The sequence below is a fragment of the Myodes glareolus genome, chromosome 2 (assembly GCF_982192425.1).
Source record: "Myodes glareolus chromosome 2, mMyoGla1.1, whole genome shotgun sequence".
Classification (NCBI taxonomy): Eukaryota; Metazoa; Chordata; class Mammalia; order Rodentia; family Cricetidae; genus Myodes; species Myodes glareolus.
Genome location: NC_142027.1, coordinates 78,943,269 through 78,960,552, shown reverse-complemented (window position 1 = coordinate 78,960,552; position 17,284 = coordinate 78,943,269). Strand labels below are relative to the sequence as shown.

General features: G+C 42.1%; 1 protein-coding gene across 5 annotated transcripts in view; it reads left to right on the top strand.

Annotated features, from left to right (window-relative positions):
* Positions 1-13,044, top strand: part of Senp2 (SUMO specific peptidase 2) — a 45,402-nt gene extending 32,358 nt beyond the window's left edge. For 4 of the 5 annotated variants that reach the window (XM_085685346.2, XM_048453830.3, XM_048453834.3 and 1 more), the window contains 4 exons: positions 476-555; positions 8,396-8,480; positions 9,729-9,824; positions 11,733-13,044. In XM_085685346.2, the coding sequence (XP_085541472.1) occupies positions 476-555; positions 8,396-8,480; positions 9,729-9,824; positions 11,733-11,795 (324 nt within the window). In that variant the 3' untranslated portion in view covers positions 11,796-13,044. The remainder of the gene's footprint in view (positions 1-475; positions 556-8,395; positions 8,481-9,728; positions 9,825-11,732) is intronic. The other variant, XM_048453831.3, reaches the window with a different exon arrangement.
* The last annotated feature ends 4,240 nt before the right edge of the window (positions 13,045-17,284 follow it).

The window sequence follows — 17,284 nt, the reverse complement described above, 5'->3', positions numbered from 1 at the left end:
GCGAGCTCTGTAGAGTCCTTCTTCTAGGTGTTCACTTGTTCAGCTTCAAAAGCTACAAGGCATGCTTTAGAAGGAACTCTGATTTCTATCAGGAAAGGTGCAGGGGGAAGTCCCATGCTAGTAGGATTACTGGTGCCTTTGTATAGGAATTGAAGTTTGTCCCATTTATCTCAAACCGTGTGTGTTTTACAACTTCAAGTAAAAGTTCTGAAATCTGTTCATATTGCTACATATGTTAAAAAGTTTTAAATGCTCTTATTTTTAGAAATGAAATCATACTCCTATTAATGCTTACGTGTTTCTGGCATGGTGTGGTACTGGCATAGTAGCATTATGTCGTGATCCCAGTATGTAGGAGGCTGGGGGAGGAGGATCTGGAGTTCAGGCTGGGCTACATAGTGAGACTTTATCTCAGTAAAGAATAGAACAGCAGAAAAGGATGTCTGCCTGAGGATTTTTGCCTTTTTCCATATAGGTGATGGACCTAAGAAAAAAGTGTCTTAAATATCTGGATTCTATGGGACAGAAAGGCCACAGGATCTGTGAGATTCTTCTGTAAGTATGGTCTGAAAGTCTCGTTGCTGTGCTGTCTTTCCTCTACTGGATCTCTCTTCTGTTTAATAGTAAGGTGCTCTGGGTAGCTGTCTTAATGCAGTTATGAAGTAATATGTCGTGATATGAAGTGCTTCTCTCTAGGGCTTTGTTACGTCCACCTTGTTGTCTAAAACTAACCTAGGTGCTTATCTCAGCTGAGAGTTTCTGTTTGCTAGATCATGGAAGGCAACTTTGCAGGCATATTCTCCACAATCCTGACTGGAATCAGATTTCCTTGAAATTAGAATTCTGGGTATTCTGAAATACTCAGGGAGTCTTGGCTTGCAATCCTAGAGTCAACTTATAACTGTATTTTCTGAGAGTGGAACTTGTTTCATAGAACTCAGGGATGTTTTTTAAATAAAATGTGTGCTTTGTGTAGGCAAGTATTCCAAATTCAGTAGTCTCCTTTTGTCATCAGGTGTCGTCCAGGTGAGCATCAACAAGACAGGCAGTGCAGAACCAACCTGTTCTTTGCTTTGTCCCAACCATGTCCCAACCAAACAACCATGCTTTGTCCCAAAGGATGAAAGTGCCTCTGTTTTCCCGTGTTTCAGGAACCTCCTTTGTATTCTTATTTTTGCCTTTAGAGGCCATTATTAAGTAAAATAATTGTTACCTGGACACAGGTATTCTGCTAATAGGACAGCAAGTACATGCAGATGGGCGGTACAGAGCAGGGCTTCTTAAATAGTCCCCACTTCCCTTTTCACGTGGGAGATTTCTGTGTGGCTCTAGGTATATAAAATGGTATACAATCAAACATTTTCTAATAAAAAGTGGGTCCTGGGGATTAAACTTAAGTGGTCAGGGTTGGCAGCAAGCATCCTTACCAGCTGAGCCATCTTGCTGACTTCAATTTTTTTCCCCCACAAGACAGTTTCTTTTTGTAGCCTTGGCTCTCCTGGAACTCTCTCTGTAGACCCGGCTGGCCTTGAACTCACACAGATCTACCTCTCTCTGCCTTGTGAGTGCTGAGATTGAAGGCGTGCCCCACCCCGGCCTAGCATAAATAGCAGTTTTTAAAGTCAGACATTCTAACATGATACAACCCAGAGATATCTTTTAATACTTTTATGCTGGGTAGAAAAATAGTAAAAGTCTGTTTTCTATAGTTAGACAAATTTGTTTCTATAGGAGCAGAAAACTGTGTACAGTTAAAAAAAAAAAAGTGGAATTGCTAATGTACGGTAGTCTTCTGTCCGAGGTAAGGCGTGTGGATCAGCATTGGTTGGTGGTTGGTAGTGTGACGGCACATACAGTGTATAGTATGCTTGTGCTTCCTTGAGAACCAAGGCTGTAGTGAAATGGCTGCTGATGCTGATGCAGCATGGGCCCAAACTGCCCAAACACTGCATTAGTTCATAATATCATAGTATAAACGATTTCATCACACATTTGATTATGGCTGTTGAACATTGAGAAACCTTCTACTGTTGCCATAGTTCTGTGCTGTCATCTTTAGTCATGTGGCCCCATATCATGTTGTAACCCACACTTTAGAGATTCAGGGATGTATATTGTGAATGGTACCAGATTTCCTTGTGGTACTTAGAGCAGTGTGCAGTCTAAAAATTATGAAATGCTTATTTCTAGAATTTTCCATTTTATATTCTTGGATTGAGGTAACTGAAATCTCAGAAAGTAAGACCTTGGAGAAGAGAGACTCCATTAGTAATTGCTAGAAACCTCCCTTAAAAGCATAGCTCCAGGCTGGAGAGATGGCTCAGAGGTTAAGCGCACTGGCTGCTCTTCCAGAGGTCCTGAGTTCAATTCCCAGCAACCACATGGTGGCTCACAACCATCTGTAATGAGATGTGGCGCCCTCTTCTGGTGTGCAGGCAGACATGCAGAACACTGTGTACATAACAAATCTTTTTTTTTTTTTTTTTTTTTTTTTAAAGCATAGCTCCTTTGGCAGTGGTGGCACATGTCTTTAATCCCAGCACTTCAGAGTCAGAGGCATCTGAATCTCAGAGAGTTCGAGACCAGCCTGGTCTACAGAGTGAGTTCCAGGACAGCTCGGGAACCCTGTTTCGAGCACCCCACCCCCTAGCATGACTACTCCATTGTGCTGATTGCTTGTACATGTAAAGCACATCGGGAGGTCAATATGCTGGGCGGTTTTTTGTCAGCGTGACACACTCTAAAGTTAGCAACAAGAAAAGAACCATTAAGAAAGTGCCTCCATGAGATAGGGCATTTTATTAATTAGTGGTTGATAAGTGAGAACCTAGCCAATTGTGGCTAGTGCCTTCCCTGATATAGTAGTCCTGGGTTCTATAAGAAAGCAGGCTGAGCAAGCTGTGTAGCGTAAGCCGGTAGATAGTGCCCCTCCATGGCCTGTGAGTCAGCTCCTTCCTCCGGGTCCCTCACTGTTTGAGTCCTCCTCCTAGTTCAGTGATGGACTACAGCGTGGAAGTATAAGCTAAATAAACCCTGTCTTCCCCAAGTTGTTTTTGGTCATGGTGGGTGTCACAGCAGTGACAACCCCACATTCGGATCTTTTAAACCTTTGCAACTACAGCAAATGTAGCCCCTGCTTCTAATGTTAGTAAGGATGAACAAATAAGCTACATTTAGTTTACAAAGAGCAATTATTGGGTAATTGGTGTTCTTAAAGGTATAGTGCCACCCGACCCCACCCCCAGTAGATATCCCATGTTCCAGAAGAAAGCCATGTATCCAAAAGTTGTGGGCAGCACAAATTGGTTGTTAATATTTTATTGTATTTACCTTCCTATCTTTGAAAGGTTCCTGGACATTGCTAATCCCCCACAACACACACTATTTAGTTTTATTTTCTGTGTCTGAGTGAGGGTTTTGTGTGTCTCTATATACCTTGAGGCCAGAAAAGGATATGACAATCCCTTTAAATAGAGCTACATGTGGTTGTGAGCTGCCATGTGGGGACTGGGAACCGAGCCCGGGTCCTCTATGAGAGCAAATGCTTATGAGTCCATTGAGCTGTCACTCTAGCCCCAAAGATTTATTTATTTTCATTTTATGTGCATTGCCATTTTGCCTGCATGTATGTATGTTCCACATGTACATGTGTGGTGACCATGAAAGCTGGAAGGGCAATGAATCCTCCTAGGACTAGAGTTGTAGACAGCTGTGAGCTGCCATGTATATACCGGGAATTAAAGCCTCGTCCTCTGGAAAAACAGTCAGTGCCTCTGAGCAAATGCTCTGACCTCTGCGCTGTTTCTCTCCAGCTGCAGAACCCACTTTCTTTGTGTTGTGGTTTTGTTTTTGTTTTTTTTTAATTTTATGTGAATTGGCGTTTGCATGTCTGTATGAGGGTGTTGGGTACCGTGAAACTATAGCCACAGACAGTTATGAATTGCCATGTGGGTGCTGGGAATTGAACCTGGATCGAATGGAAGAGCAGTCAGTGCTCTTAACTACTAAGCCATCTCTTCAGCCCCCTCGTTTGTGATAGTTGTCTCTTTCTATTAGGAGAAAAATTTAATTCCCCATTGTAAAAACAACTAATACTAAGGATTAAATTTATTGTTAGCTGGGTACGGTGGTGCGTGCCTGGGAGGCAGATCTCAGTGAGTTCAAGGCCAGTTCCGGGACAGCTAGAGCTACACAGAGAAACCCTGTCTCAAAAAACAAAACAAACAAAAAAGACTTATCTGTGGCCAGGCATGGTAGCTCATGCCTTTAATCCTAATTTGGGAGATTGAGACAGGAGCCTCTTGGATTGGAGGCAGTCTGGACTTTTGTACAAATAGAAAAGACTTTTTTTTGTTGGACTCAAATATAGAAGGCTATAAAGCATTAAGACACCTAAAATTCTTACCTCCTGAAAGCCAATTTCAACCCTGTTGGGGACAGTTATTCCAGTTGAGAACGTTCATCATAGTCCTGCATAATTTTACTCTATATTCTATTTAGAAGGTCTGGTTTGTTGAATTTGAGGACTTTGAGATTAAAGTTAAAATTGCGGTTAAAATTAATTACTTATAGTACTTAAGAATATATCTCCCAAGGCAGAGAGATAGCTCAGTGGTTAAAATCACTTGTTGTTTTTGCCAAGGTCCCTGATTCAGTTCCCAGCATCCACAACTCTATGTAACTCCAGTTTTGGGGATCCAGTGCCCTCGTCTGACCTCAGTGGCACTAGACACACATGATACACATAAATATATACTGGCGAACACTCATACACGAATACTTTTTAAAATCTTCATAGCCTGTTGTGGTGGACACACTGTAATACCAGCACTTGGGATTCAGAGGCACAGGGATCTCTGAGTTCAAGGCCAGACTCATCAACACAGTAAGACCATGTCTTAAAACAAAAAACAAAAATACATCTCCCAAGAATAAGGAATTCTCTTCTATAACTGCAGTGGTATTACCATGCTTAGGAAGTTATATCAGTAAAGTCATTTTTAGTGAATGTTCATGTATGTATGACTACACATAGGAACTGGTGTCTGTGACACAACCCAAGTGTCCTCATAAGCATCGTCTGCCTTCTTTGAGACAGGCTCTCTAATTGGCCTGGAGCTCTCCGATTGGGCTAGACTGGCTGGACAGCACAACCCCTGGCTCCTCTGTGTTTGCTTCTTGGTGCTAGGATTACAGGTGTGCATGCCCATGCCGCGCATTCTCTAAACTTTTCTCCCGCAGGCCCAGGAGCCGGGAGTTCAGACATGTACTTCGTGTCTCTTTAGCCTCCTTGAGTTTAAAACTGTTTTCTTGCCTTAAAAGAAGGCATTTCATGATGTGACTTTTCTAGTCCAGTCTACTTTGTTTCTTAATTTCAAGTGAGAAAAGACAAATTGTACAGTGAGTTAGCTTATTGTTGACAAGGCCAGGTTTTTTTCCTATAAAATGTCTTTTATTCTTTGATGATTTACGAATGTAAATAACTTGTCTTGCTCATATTCTTTGCCAACTCCTCCCAGGCATTCCCAACATGCTCCTCTCAGAGCCCCTGCCCTTCTCATAGGTCCTTTCAAGTCTCCTGAATTCTACAGATAACTCCAAATTAAACACACAGTTATAAAAATTAAAAGCTAGTATTCATATGTGTGAGAAGGGCATGCAGTGTTGGTCTGTCTGAGCCTGCGTGATCTCACTTACCGTAACTACTTTAGTTCCATCCATTTTCTTGTGAATTTCCCGATTTCATTTGTCCTTGCGATGGAGTAAAATCCCATTGTGTATGTGTAGCACATCTTCGTCATCAGTTGATGGACACGTGTGCTGATTCCACTTCCTGGCGATTGTGAAGAGAGCAGCAGTGAACATGAATGTGCAGGCTTCTCCTAGGATAGAGAGTCCTTAGGGTACACATCTCAGGAGTGGTATTGCTGGGACACGTGGAAATTGTATGTGTAGCCATCTGAGAACCCTCCACACTCATGTCCATAGTGGCTACACCAATTTACCTTTCCACAACCGTGGATTGCGCCTTTCTTTTCCTTCATCCACACCAGGATGTGTTGTCGTTTGTCTTCCATAGCTGTTCTGACTGTGGTGAGGTCGCAGAGTAGTTTTAATAATGTTGAACACTTCCTGCGTGCATTCTACTAACCATTGTCGTCTTTTGAGAATTCTCTGTTCGGTACCATTGTAATAGTTGGTTTTTCTCAATGTGTAGTTCCAAATTCCATGTATATTCTAGAAACTGGTCCTCTGAGGAGTTTTCTCTCATTCTGGAGGCTGTTTTTCACTTGATTGACAGCTTTCCTGTACAAAAGCTTTTTAATTTCATTAGAGCACACTTGTGAATGATGGGTCTTATTTCTGAGCAGTCAGACTCCTATTTAGATAGTCTTTACCTTTGCCCCAAGTGTACTTTCTCCCCTAGTAGTTTCAGAGTTCCAGGTCTTAGATTGAGGCCCTGTGTCCATTTGGAATTGATTTTTTTTTAAAAAAAAAAATAAAGATTTGTTTATTTATCACATATACAGTGTTCTGCTTGCATATATACTTGCAGGACAGAAGAGGGCACCAGATCTCATTACAGATGTTGTGAGCCTCCATGTGGTCGTGCTGGGAATTGAACTCAGAACCTCTGGAAGAGCAGTCAGTGCTCTTAACCTCTGAGCCATCTCTCCAGCCCCTGGAATTGGTTTTTGTTCAGGTTGAGAGATACAAGAATTTGTGTTGGGTTTTTGCAGGGGAGGGTAGTTAGCCAGTTTTCCCAGTACCGTTTGTTGAAAATGGTTGTCTTTTCTGTGTGTTTTGGGCATCTCTGTGAAAACTCAAGTGGCTGAAGGTGCATGGCCTTCCATCTGGTTCCCTCTTGTATCCCTTTTGTCTGTTCTCATCCTTGAATGTATTTGTAGTCATCATTCTTGAGGTCTGGGGTGTCACTGACACCATTACTGTAGTCAGTCACTTCTACAGGATTGATGCTTTCTTGCCTCTTTTCCTGTTCCTTGGTACTGCATTGGGATTTACACATCTGGTGTTATTTCTTCGCTTGCTTGCTTTTTTTATTATTAGTAGTAGTAGTAATTTAAATCTTTTGTTGTTGTTTGTTTTTGTGGGTGTGTTTTTTCGGTTTTTGGTTTTGAAGGTTTTTTGTCATGTTTGTTTGTTTGTTGAGACGGAATCTGTCTACATAACCCCAACTGCTCTGGAACTGTCTTGGCATTGAACTCACAGAGATCCGCCTGCCTCTGCCTTCCAAGTGCTGAGATAAAGGGCTGCGCCTTCACACCAAGCTGCTTTCTTTTTTCTAATCAGCCATATTCTTGTAGCTGAAGTATTGGCAATGTTGAGGTGGGACTTGGATGTGGTAGTGATGAGTGTGTAGTAGTCCGGGTACCTACTGTGAGTTCCATATTGTCCCCCGAGGAGGAGATTAGCTAGGATAGCCACAGCTGTTTGGTAGTACCACCATGCAATTGTCATGCTCACCTTAAATTTCAATAGTTCTACAGGATAAACAACCAAGGATAATGTGGAGTATTTTCAGATCTTAGTTAATCAGATTAATGAGAGAGAAGTAAAATGAGGAAGTATAAGGAGTAAGTATTAGATGGACTTTGAAGTGAAAAAAAATCAAGGTGGGTAAAGTAAAAAGGAAGGGAGCATTGGGGTACTACTGGGGTCCACAGATTTTAGAGAACATTAAAACTATAGAATGTTATCGAAGATAAAAGAGGAGAGGATGGGGCTGGAGAGATGGCTCAGTGGTTAAGAGCTTTGCCTGCTGTTCCAAAGGCCCTGAGTTCAATTCCCAGCAACCACATGTACTCAAAGCCATCTGTAATGAGATTTGGTGCCCTCTTCTGGCCTTCGGGGATACATGCAGGCAGAACACTGAATACATAAAAAAACTTTCACTACCTTGAGCAGTACTTTTCAATACAGTATACAATGAATTCTTTAGTTGTGTATATTACGGTTGATATAGAGAACTAGAAAAATACATAGCCAGTTGGTAATTGAATGGCCGTTTTAGGGGTTTGTTGTTGTTGTTGTTGTTTTAAAGTAAGCATGCATGATATCTTTTAACATACATAATTTGTACTAGCAGGAAAGGACAACCTAAAAATAAAAATGTAATTTTATTTCTAAAAAAACAAATAGATTCAGACCGGGCTATGGTGGCGCATACCTTTAATCCCAGCTTTTGGGAGGCAGACACAGATCTCTGTGAGCCAGGACAGGCTCCAAAGCTACAGAGAAACCCTGTCTTGAACCCCCAACCCACCCAAAATTAGAATCAGATTTGAGAATGGCATCCCTGCTGAACATCACAGGGTCCTTTTTAATCACAATGGCCTCCATTGATAAATTTATTATTTGTTTTTGTTTTCTTTAGTCAGTATTTGCAGGATGAAAGTAAGACCAAAAGAAATACAGATCTCAATCTCTTAGAGTGGACCCACTACAGCATGAAGCCACATGTAAGTGACGCTGTCTGTGTTTCTTTCTTGTTTCACTCATTTTTCTGAAGTGTGTGTGTGTGTGTGTGTGTGTGTGTGTGTGTGTGTGTCACACTAAAGATCGAATTTAGGGTCCATGGATACAACCTTAGTCCTGAGGTTTGTATTTCTAAACCTATAACCATCAGTATAACCACGATAGTTGCTTCTTGTCTTTCACCTTACTTTAGCTATAAACTGTTTGGGGAAATCCCAGTCTCGGGTCTGAAAATGGGCCCCAGGATACCGTGAGATCAAAGGCAGGCAGACCCATGACAACAGACTGCAGCTATGGTCCATTTGCACAGAAACTGGCACAAAGTGGCAGTAGGTCTAGTGGTTAGGTCACAATGGAAGAAACCTCATCTAACCATAATGATCTGGTTTTTCTCCAGCTAATGTCAGAGACTGAAGGCACATTCTGTGTATTCATGATGTCATAGTCTGGTCTTACAACTCCCATACATACCACTCCAGTGGCTTGACCTGTTGTAGCGTGCTAGGAAACTGTGCTGCGGAAACTGACCATGTTCAACTCAGATTCGGTTAGGGTCACAGTTCAAGATGGCTGCAGTCACGTCAAGTCAAGGTTGGGATGAGGGCACACAGCTTTTTTCATACGGGTTTATTTTCTAATGTTCTCAGAGCTGCTTGCTCCTAGCTGTGTTTCTGCCTCAGGGACATGACTGAGCTCTCAAGGAGTGATCCTCGTAGGTTAAATCTCTTTTTCATCTCACTGGAAACTGTAGGGATCCTAAGAAATGGGCAGGTGCCCTGATCGTTAAGACCATGTAACCTCCACAGTATTGAAGTAGATGCTTGCATTTTGGGCATTTTTAAAGTTTATAATAATATGAATCATCGTCACTACTATTCTTGTAATGAATCAAATGCCGTTCCTTCTTTTCCCACCCCTCATCATGTTTGATGGGTTCTGTTTTGCCTAGAACTCTTACTTGCCTTACTTCTTTCTTCTGCAAAGTGTTTGTGGAATAAAAACTGTAATCATGATACAGCATGTGAGGCCACACACAAAGAGGCAGAGTGAGTGTGTCTGTGCATCTGTGTGTGTGCAACACCAGGTTTATCCACAAAATCTCAGAGTTATTGTGTTTGTGCAGCACCAGATTCATTCACCATCATCACACTGTTTTTCCACAGCGATATTTAAAAAGAGACTAAGGGATGTATATGTAATAATATTTTACCTCTTCCTCCTCCTTTGTTTAGGAGATTCCTCAACAACTGAATGGGAGTGATTGTGGAATGTTTACTTGTAAATATGCAGATTATATTTCTAGGGACAAACCTATCACATTTACTCAGGTGAGTCCAGCTCCTTCTCATGCACTTGTTACTGCACTTTGGCAGTGCCTGGCACACTTCAGGCTCTTCTGACAGACAGATAGGCTATTGCCAAGAACCTTAGGCCCCATTCAGAATCAGTAGTACGCATGCTCTGTCATAGGGTGTGTTCTTGGACTTGATCAAAAATTGTTGATGACCAGTGGAATAATTTGTTTGTCCTTGAACTCCGTTTTTGATTGGTTTACATGTATCACTGTTTTTAGCTAAAAGCTGGTGTGTAGAATAGATAACAGCTAGGGGAAACCAGGCCTTGTGAGGACTTTAACCGCAGGTCTACGATGGAAGCATGAATGAATGCTGCTTTCCTTTCTCAGAGATGTTTACACTTGAGAGGAAGTTCAAGTGTATCAAAAACCTTAAAGCTCTGTTGATAGTGAACTCTCAGTTCCTTTTACAGCCAGAGGGAACCCCAATTAGAAATATTCTCACCCGTAGACCCGTCTCATAGCTCCTGTGTGCCAGACAGACTGTTTCTGAGCAGCAGAACTGAATGCCTTGGAGGAACATGAAGTAACCACTACTGAATGCCAGCTTTCCCATCTCAGGTTAATCAATAATCACTATTGATTAGCCTCAGCAATTTTACTAGGAATAAAAGTAATGTTTTGCTGAGTTTTTTATGATTTTATTTTTTTGAGAGAGACAGGATTTCCTATAGCCACAGGCTGGCCTGGAAATCACTATGTAGCCAAGGATGACCTTGGTACTTCTCATCCTCCTGCCTCTGCCTCCTGATTGCTGTGATTACAAGTGTACACCACTGTGCATATTAGGCAGTCTACTGAACCCTTGGATGCCTTGAACTATTTCAAATAACTTAAGAATCATATGCTAAGGCTGGGCATGGTGATACATGCCTCTAATCTCAGCCCTGGGAAGGCAGAGATTTGAGGGTCTCTGAGTCTCGGGCCAGTCTGGTTTATATAGTGAGTGACAGGCCAGCCAGGGTTACATAGTGAGAGACCTTGTCTTTAATTTAAAACACAAATAGGCCAAAGGTGGAAGCATCAAAAAAACATTTTTTTTTTTTTAATTTTTTGAGAGAGGGTTTTCCTGTATGGCCCTGGCTATTTGGAACTCAGAACAGTAGAGCAGGCTGGCCTTGAACTCAGAGAGGTCCACCTGTGCCTGTTTCTACCTCTGAAGTGCTTGAGATTAAAGGTGCACGTTCCTACCACCCAGCTTTTTCCTGCTTTTTAAATAAGGGTCATTTAAATTGAAATCAGTGCCTCATAAATACTAGGCAAGACCTCTCTCTACTAGTGAGCTATACTTTCATGCCCTAAGGTCACTTTTTAATATAAAAGCAAATTATTTTTCAAAAATAATGTTCACTTAGAATGTAGAAAAGTTTCCTATTTTCCACTGCTTGGACATTTCCATTTTATTGCTTTTTTTTCTTTCTTACTATTTTTGTCATTATTCTGTAATATATGATTCTGTATTCAGCTTTGGTTTTTCTTAACCTGTAAGTACATATGTATGCACATGTAATTACACACTAATGTATGTGTATAGGCTGAGTGTGGTACACTTGTAATCCCAGAACTGGGAGGCTGAGGCAGGAGAAGCCCATGAACACAGCCAGCTTAGGAGGCTGTTTAGCAAGACCCTCTCAAGCAAGCAAGCAAACAAAACAAAAACAAACACGTGTGTCAAACATGGCAGACCATGCTTGGAATCCCACCTACTCAGGTGGAAAAATCAGGATAAGAGAGCCTTCCTGGCTCAAAATCCCATTGTGCTTCAGAAATGCATACTTGCTGGAAAATGGTCAGGCTGATGGACGTGTGGCACCTAAAGGCCGCCGTGCTGTGGTGCTGCGCGCAGCGGTGTGTAACACTGTTGTTTGTGGGGTTCTTTCAGCACCAGATGCCTCTCTTCCGGAAGAAGATGGTGTGGGAAATCCTCCATCAGCAGTTGCTGTGACAATGCCCTGCCCTGGGCCTTCTAGCTGCTGGTGGTTCTTTCATGGATGTTTCCATATACCTCATGCATTGTGGGTCAAAAAGTCCCCGTATCATTTCTGTTCTCACAGGTACTGAGCTATCAAGAGTGCATGAAGGCCTCTCCACAGTAGCCCTGACTCGAGGTGTGGAGGGGCTGCTTGCAACCCTGTTTGTAAGGCTGTGCCTGCTCAGAGCCCTGGACTGTTCACCCCATACAAGAACAAATGCTAATTAATGTTTTTTGTTTTAAAGAGTTATTTCCATATGAATGTGGGAAATGCAGGATTTGTTCTATGAATTGTTGTTTCTGTATATTTGTTCACGTGTATTCACTCACTCACTCATTTGCAAACATTGGGCAGTGCCCTTCCTCACTGCTCTTTTATAATTAATGATAAATAATTTGTTTGAACTATTTATTTCTGAAAAGAATGTTAATCAAACTTGCCACTCCCTGCTGCAGAGGGACAAAGGGGGTGTTCACTAGCTTCTCTAATGCTGGAGTAGGAACTGCCGACATGGTTAAAGTTCTCTTTTGAGACTTGAAGATGCCAGAAGAAATGACGATGCTGTTGTAGGGATCTGCTGCCTTTTAGAGAAGCACAGTTCGTGGACATGTGGCCAAGGAACTCAGTCTGTGCAGCCTCAGAACAGCGCGTGCTCATCTTAGAGACTCCTTTTCTAGAACTGAAGTAGCTTGGCTTCCTCTTGAAACTGGATTCAAAGTAACTGTGACCATAAATATTTCATCCTAGGTGTGGTTGAGTATGAACCTCACAATGGTAAAGGGCTGGCCTGAACTGTCTATTTCAGAAGATGCTCCTCAATTTAAGCCTATTTTTCCTCAGAGTTTTTTTTAATATATATATATATAAAACTGAAATTAAGTTCTTGGCTCATTAGCATGCCCTACCCCAGTCCCACTGAGCCTCCGGAGAGATTTAGTACCTGGCTCTGAGGTCGCCCGTTTTACAGTCATCTATTTTGCATATGAAAGTTTGTATTTAACTTTTTTGTTCATTAAAAATCTTACAGATGTGGTTATGCATTTTTAATTTCAGAAAGTTGGTCAGAGCATATTTTGCAAGCTCTAGTGCCTAGTGTTGCTTTTCTGATGTAATAAAGACTGTGGCAGAACCTAGCATATATGCTGATGATTCCTCTCTTCAGCTTCTACCTTTCCAACTTGTTCTGATACAAAAACAAGAAATAAACTTAGAAAAGCTGCATATGTGTTAGATACAAATGTCCATATCTGCTCTTGGGGAATCCTGGGTCAGAGGTTGTAGCCATTGAAACCTGTTTTTTCTGAGACTTGAAGTGGCCTTTATGGAAGCTGGGCCTCTGATGTGGACCGAAATGGCCAAGCCAGCCCAAAGAAACCTGGTGGGCCAGTCAGGGAGAACTGTTTGTGCTCCTTCCTCCACAGGACAGACTGCACAGAGACCACTTCCTGTAGTCTAGGTCCTTTTCCTGGACACCCTAGGAACTGGGCCAGTGGGACCGAGATCAGGCAGCTGGTGTAACCAGAGGAGCTCAGAAGTTGGCTGTGTCTACTCTACTAGATAATGGACGCTAGAATTCTGCCTGAGAGATGCCAAGATGGTTGCATGACCTGAGCTTAATCCCCTGTACCTACCATGGAAGGAAAAAACTGACTCCCCCCAAGTTGTCTCCTGACCTCCACACTTGGCCACATACACAGGTGTACTGTAATAATAGTAAGCAAATTTTCAAAGGAATCAAGGACTGGGTAAGGTTTGTTTCTGTCGGCTAAGTCCCTCTTGGATGGTGATTTGTTCTCCAAGCTTTTCATCTGCGTGTGCCCTTGAGAGGTATTGTTAATTCAGAACAGGAAGCTGCAGAGATGGTTCAGTGGTTTAAGTCCAGAGTTCCCTTTCAGCCTCAGCCCAGCACCTAGGTCACAGGCTCACCTGCTCACACTTATAATCCCAGTTCTGAGGGAATGGAGACAGAGAACCAGACCCTGCCTCAGAGGAGCAGAAGTGCTAGAGGACAGCTAAGTCCCTCTTCCGGCCTTCTCATGTACACATCCGCACGCACACATGTGCGTACTCCACACTCAGGCAGATAGACAGTGTCTTTACCGAGCATAGTAAAATAGGTGAGTGCAGATGTTAAGCTACAGCTGCATTACTCTACCTGAATTCCTGAATCCAAGCTAGGATGCTACAAGGATGGTTGTCTAGGTACTGATGTGTCTCCCTTGGTCCAAGGAAGTGTGTGGGCAGTAGAATTGTTACAGTCGCCGGGAGGTTGTGGTGCACATCTTTAATCCCAGCACTCAGGAGGCAGAGGCAGCTGGATCACTGAGTTCAAGGCCAGCCTGGTCTACAGAGTGAGTTCCAAGACAGCCAGGGCTGCACAGAGAAAACCTTGTCTTGAAAAACTGAAAGAATTGTTAGTCAAACATGAAAAAAAAATAGGTGATAAAAATAGCAATTGGTGTAACTAGCGAGCAAATCAACAAAATTAAAGCCAATGTGTGTGTGTGTGAAATTTCAATTTTGGGACCTGAAAAAAATGTTTCATTGTTCTGTTTAGCCCACGGTCTGTCGTCTGAAAATGAGTAAATTTTAAGAAATGAATAGTGTTGGTGACCTCTCTTTCTGCAGTCAAATACTCCATGCTTGTGCTTTACCTGGAGTTGCGGTCGGGGGCGCTGTCCAACCATCCCTGCCCAAGTTGATTAAGGCTGAAGGGACCTTGTGTGGGTGGGGAGTCTTCCTGAAGATACAGTAAATACCAAATACCTAAACAACTTAAGATGTTGTAGTCAACCCACATTATTTAAATGGCTTTATGAGCTAGTTTTGAGAACGCCTCCATATCAAGTAAATTTTTAGAACTTATTTGTAAGGTGGAGATACATATGACTTGCTGGTTTATTTAGTAATTTAATAGGCACAAGGATGATTTTGGGTGTGCTGGAATAGATACTAGTTTTATTTACCAATAAATTAATCTCTTAAGTAGCTTTTAGAACTCATTAATTTATTTTATCCTATGATCAATACATGACTCACACGTACACAATTATTTTGTGAAATATGTTTCCTTTTTGGGGCTGGAGAGATGACTCAGCAGTTAAGAGCACTTGTTTTTGCAAAGGGCCGTAAATCCCAACATACACACTGGGCAGCTCACAATGGCCTATAGTCCTAACTCTAGGAGTCCAGCACCTTCTTCTGATTTCTGGCTACCCATACATGGTATACACTCACTCAGACACACACAAGGTGGACCAGCTGGGAAGATGGCCTGGGGGTTAAGAACACTTGCTTCTGGCCTGAGGCTCCAATGCTCTCCCGGCCTCCTTGGGCACCTGCACTCACACGCACAAACCTAGACATACAGATAAATTTTTAAAAAAAAAATTGGTTTTGTTTTTCGAGACAGGGTTTCTCTGTAGCTTTGGAGCCTGTCCTGGACCTAGCTCTTGTAGACCAGAATCTCATAGAGATCCACCAATCTCTGCCTCTCTAGTGCTGGGCTTAAAGGCATGTGCCACCACTGCCAGGCAAAATGAAAGGTTTTTAAACGCAGGAGGTGGGGGAAGAGGGAGGAGGAAGGGAGAAAGGCACAGCCTGTTTCAAAATGATTCACCTAAACCTAGAGAAACAGACTAGAAGCTTCCAGACTTGATAAGTGATTACCAGGGGCAATCACTCTGGTTTGTACATTGGCATTTCCTAAATACTTCTCTACACAGGTGGTGAGACAGGAAATTTGACAGGATGGCTCAACAAGCAGCTGAGTTCACTTGCTTGAACATGTCAGGGAAGGAGAGTCACAGCTTCCAAAAGTATCCTCTGACCTCTGTATTGCATGCCAGCACTCATACAAATTCTGATTTAGAAAGCAAGGTCCGGCTCAGGGAATGTGAGAAGTGTGTCTTTTTCTTCTTGGAGATGCGTGCAGCTAACGTGCAGGTTTTACATTAACAAATACGTCTTTGTTTTTGTTTTGAGAAAGTTCTCTGTGACTCAGGCTCGCCGGGAACTCACTTTAAAGTACAGACTGCCCTCAAGCCTACTGCAATCCTTCCGCCTCCGCTTGCTGAGTGCTGGGATTACAGGCATGCACATCTATGCCTAGCTAAATGTCCTAGCCTAGCATCTCTCAACTGTAGATACTGAGTCCTTGTCTCTGAGACTCCTATGGAACTGTTTACAGGAAACTGCCAGAACAACAGAGTTCTTGGGGGCATGCACTTCAAATATATAAAGAAGAGCTCTACTACCCTTGCTGCAAACACACACATACACAGTCTCTACATGTCATGTCAAACATGTTACACACAAATATGGTAGTCAATGTGTGATTCCTAAGTACCAGATACCATCTATAATTTCCTTTAATAATAACAATAATATGTATTTATGGTAGAAACGTAAAATACTGACAAAAGGTAAATAAATAAAAATTCTGACCACCTCTACCACTCTACTCCACACCCAGACTCCCCCCATTTTCCAGGGTCCCATACCCAGTCCCATCACCTCTTCTGAAGTCAACCCTCTAGGCGTCCGCTATGACCTGCCCTTCCTGTATCTGTCCACAAGACCCTCTGCACTTCCTGCACCATTCTGCACCATACATCAACCCATTCATAGTTGGCCATTTCAATGGCACACTGGACAAAAAAAAAAAAAATTGAATCAACTGACATCATACATCAAATATCCTACAGAATAGTCTATACATTCTACTAAATAGTACATGGGAGCTTTTCCATGAGATGCAAATCATTGAAGTAATTCCTTATATCCTATCTGACCACAATGCAACAAAACTTAAAATTGCCCTAAAGCTACACAGAGAAACCCTATCTTGAAAAACCAAACCAAATCAAACAAAACGAAAACTTAAAATTGATGCTGGGCAGTGGTGATTCCTGTCTCTAAGCCCAGCACTTGAGAGGCAAGAGAGGTGGATCTCTGAGTTTGAGGCCAGCCTGGTCTACAAAGTGAGTTCCAGAACAGCCTGGACTGTTACACAGAGAAACCCTGTCTCAAAAAAACAAAACAAGAAAAAAATCAAAAAGTCTATGACCAGATAGATTCAAAGCAGAATTCTAGACATTCAAAAAAGAGTGCTGCAAGCTCTTATGAAGCCAGTGTCTGATACCTAAACCAGGTAAAGGCAAAACATAAAAAAAGATAGGCCAATATCCCTGATGAACATAGATTCAAAAATACCCAATAAATACAAAGAATACAGACACACGTCAAAAAGATTATCCACCAAGTTGAAATTACCCTTGAAAAGCAGGGATGGTTCAACACATATAAGTTGATAAATAACCACATAAATGGACTTAAAAAGCACATGATCATTTCAATAGAAGCAGAAAAAAAATACTTTGACAGAATTCAACATTCATGATAAAAGTACTAGCTAATATAAGGCTAGAGGGAATAAAGTATATACAAGTAACCCACAGCC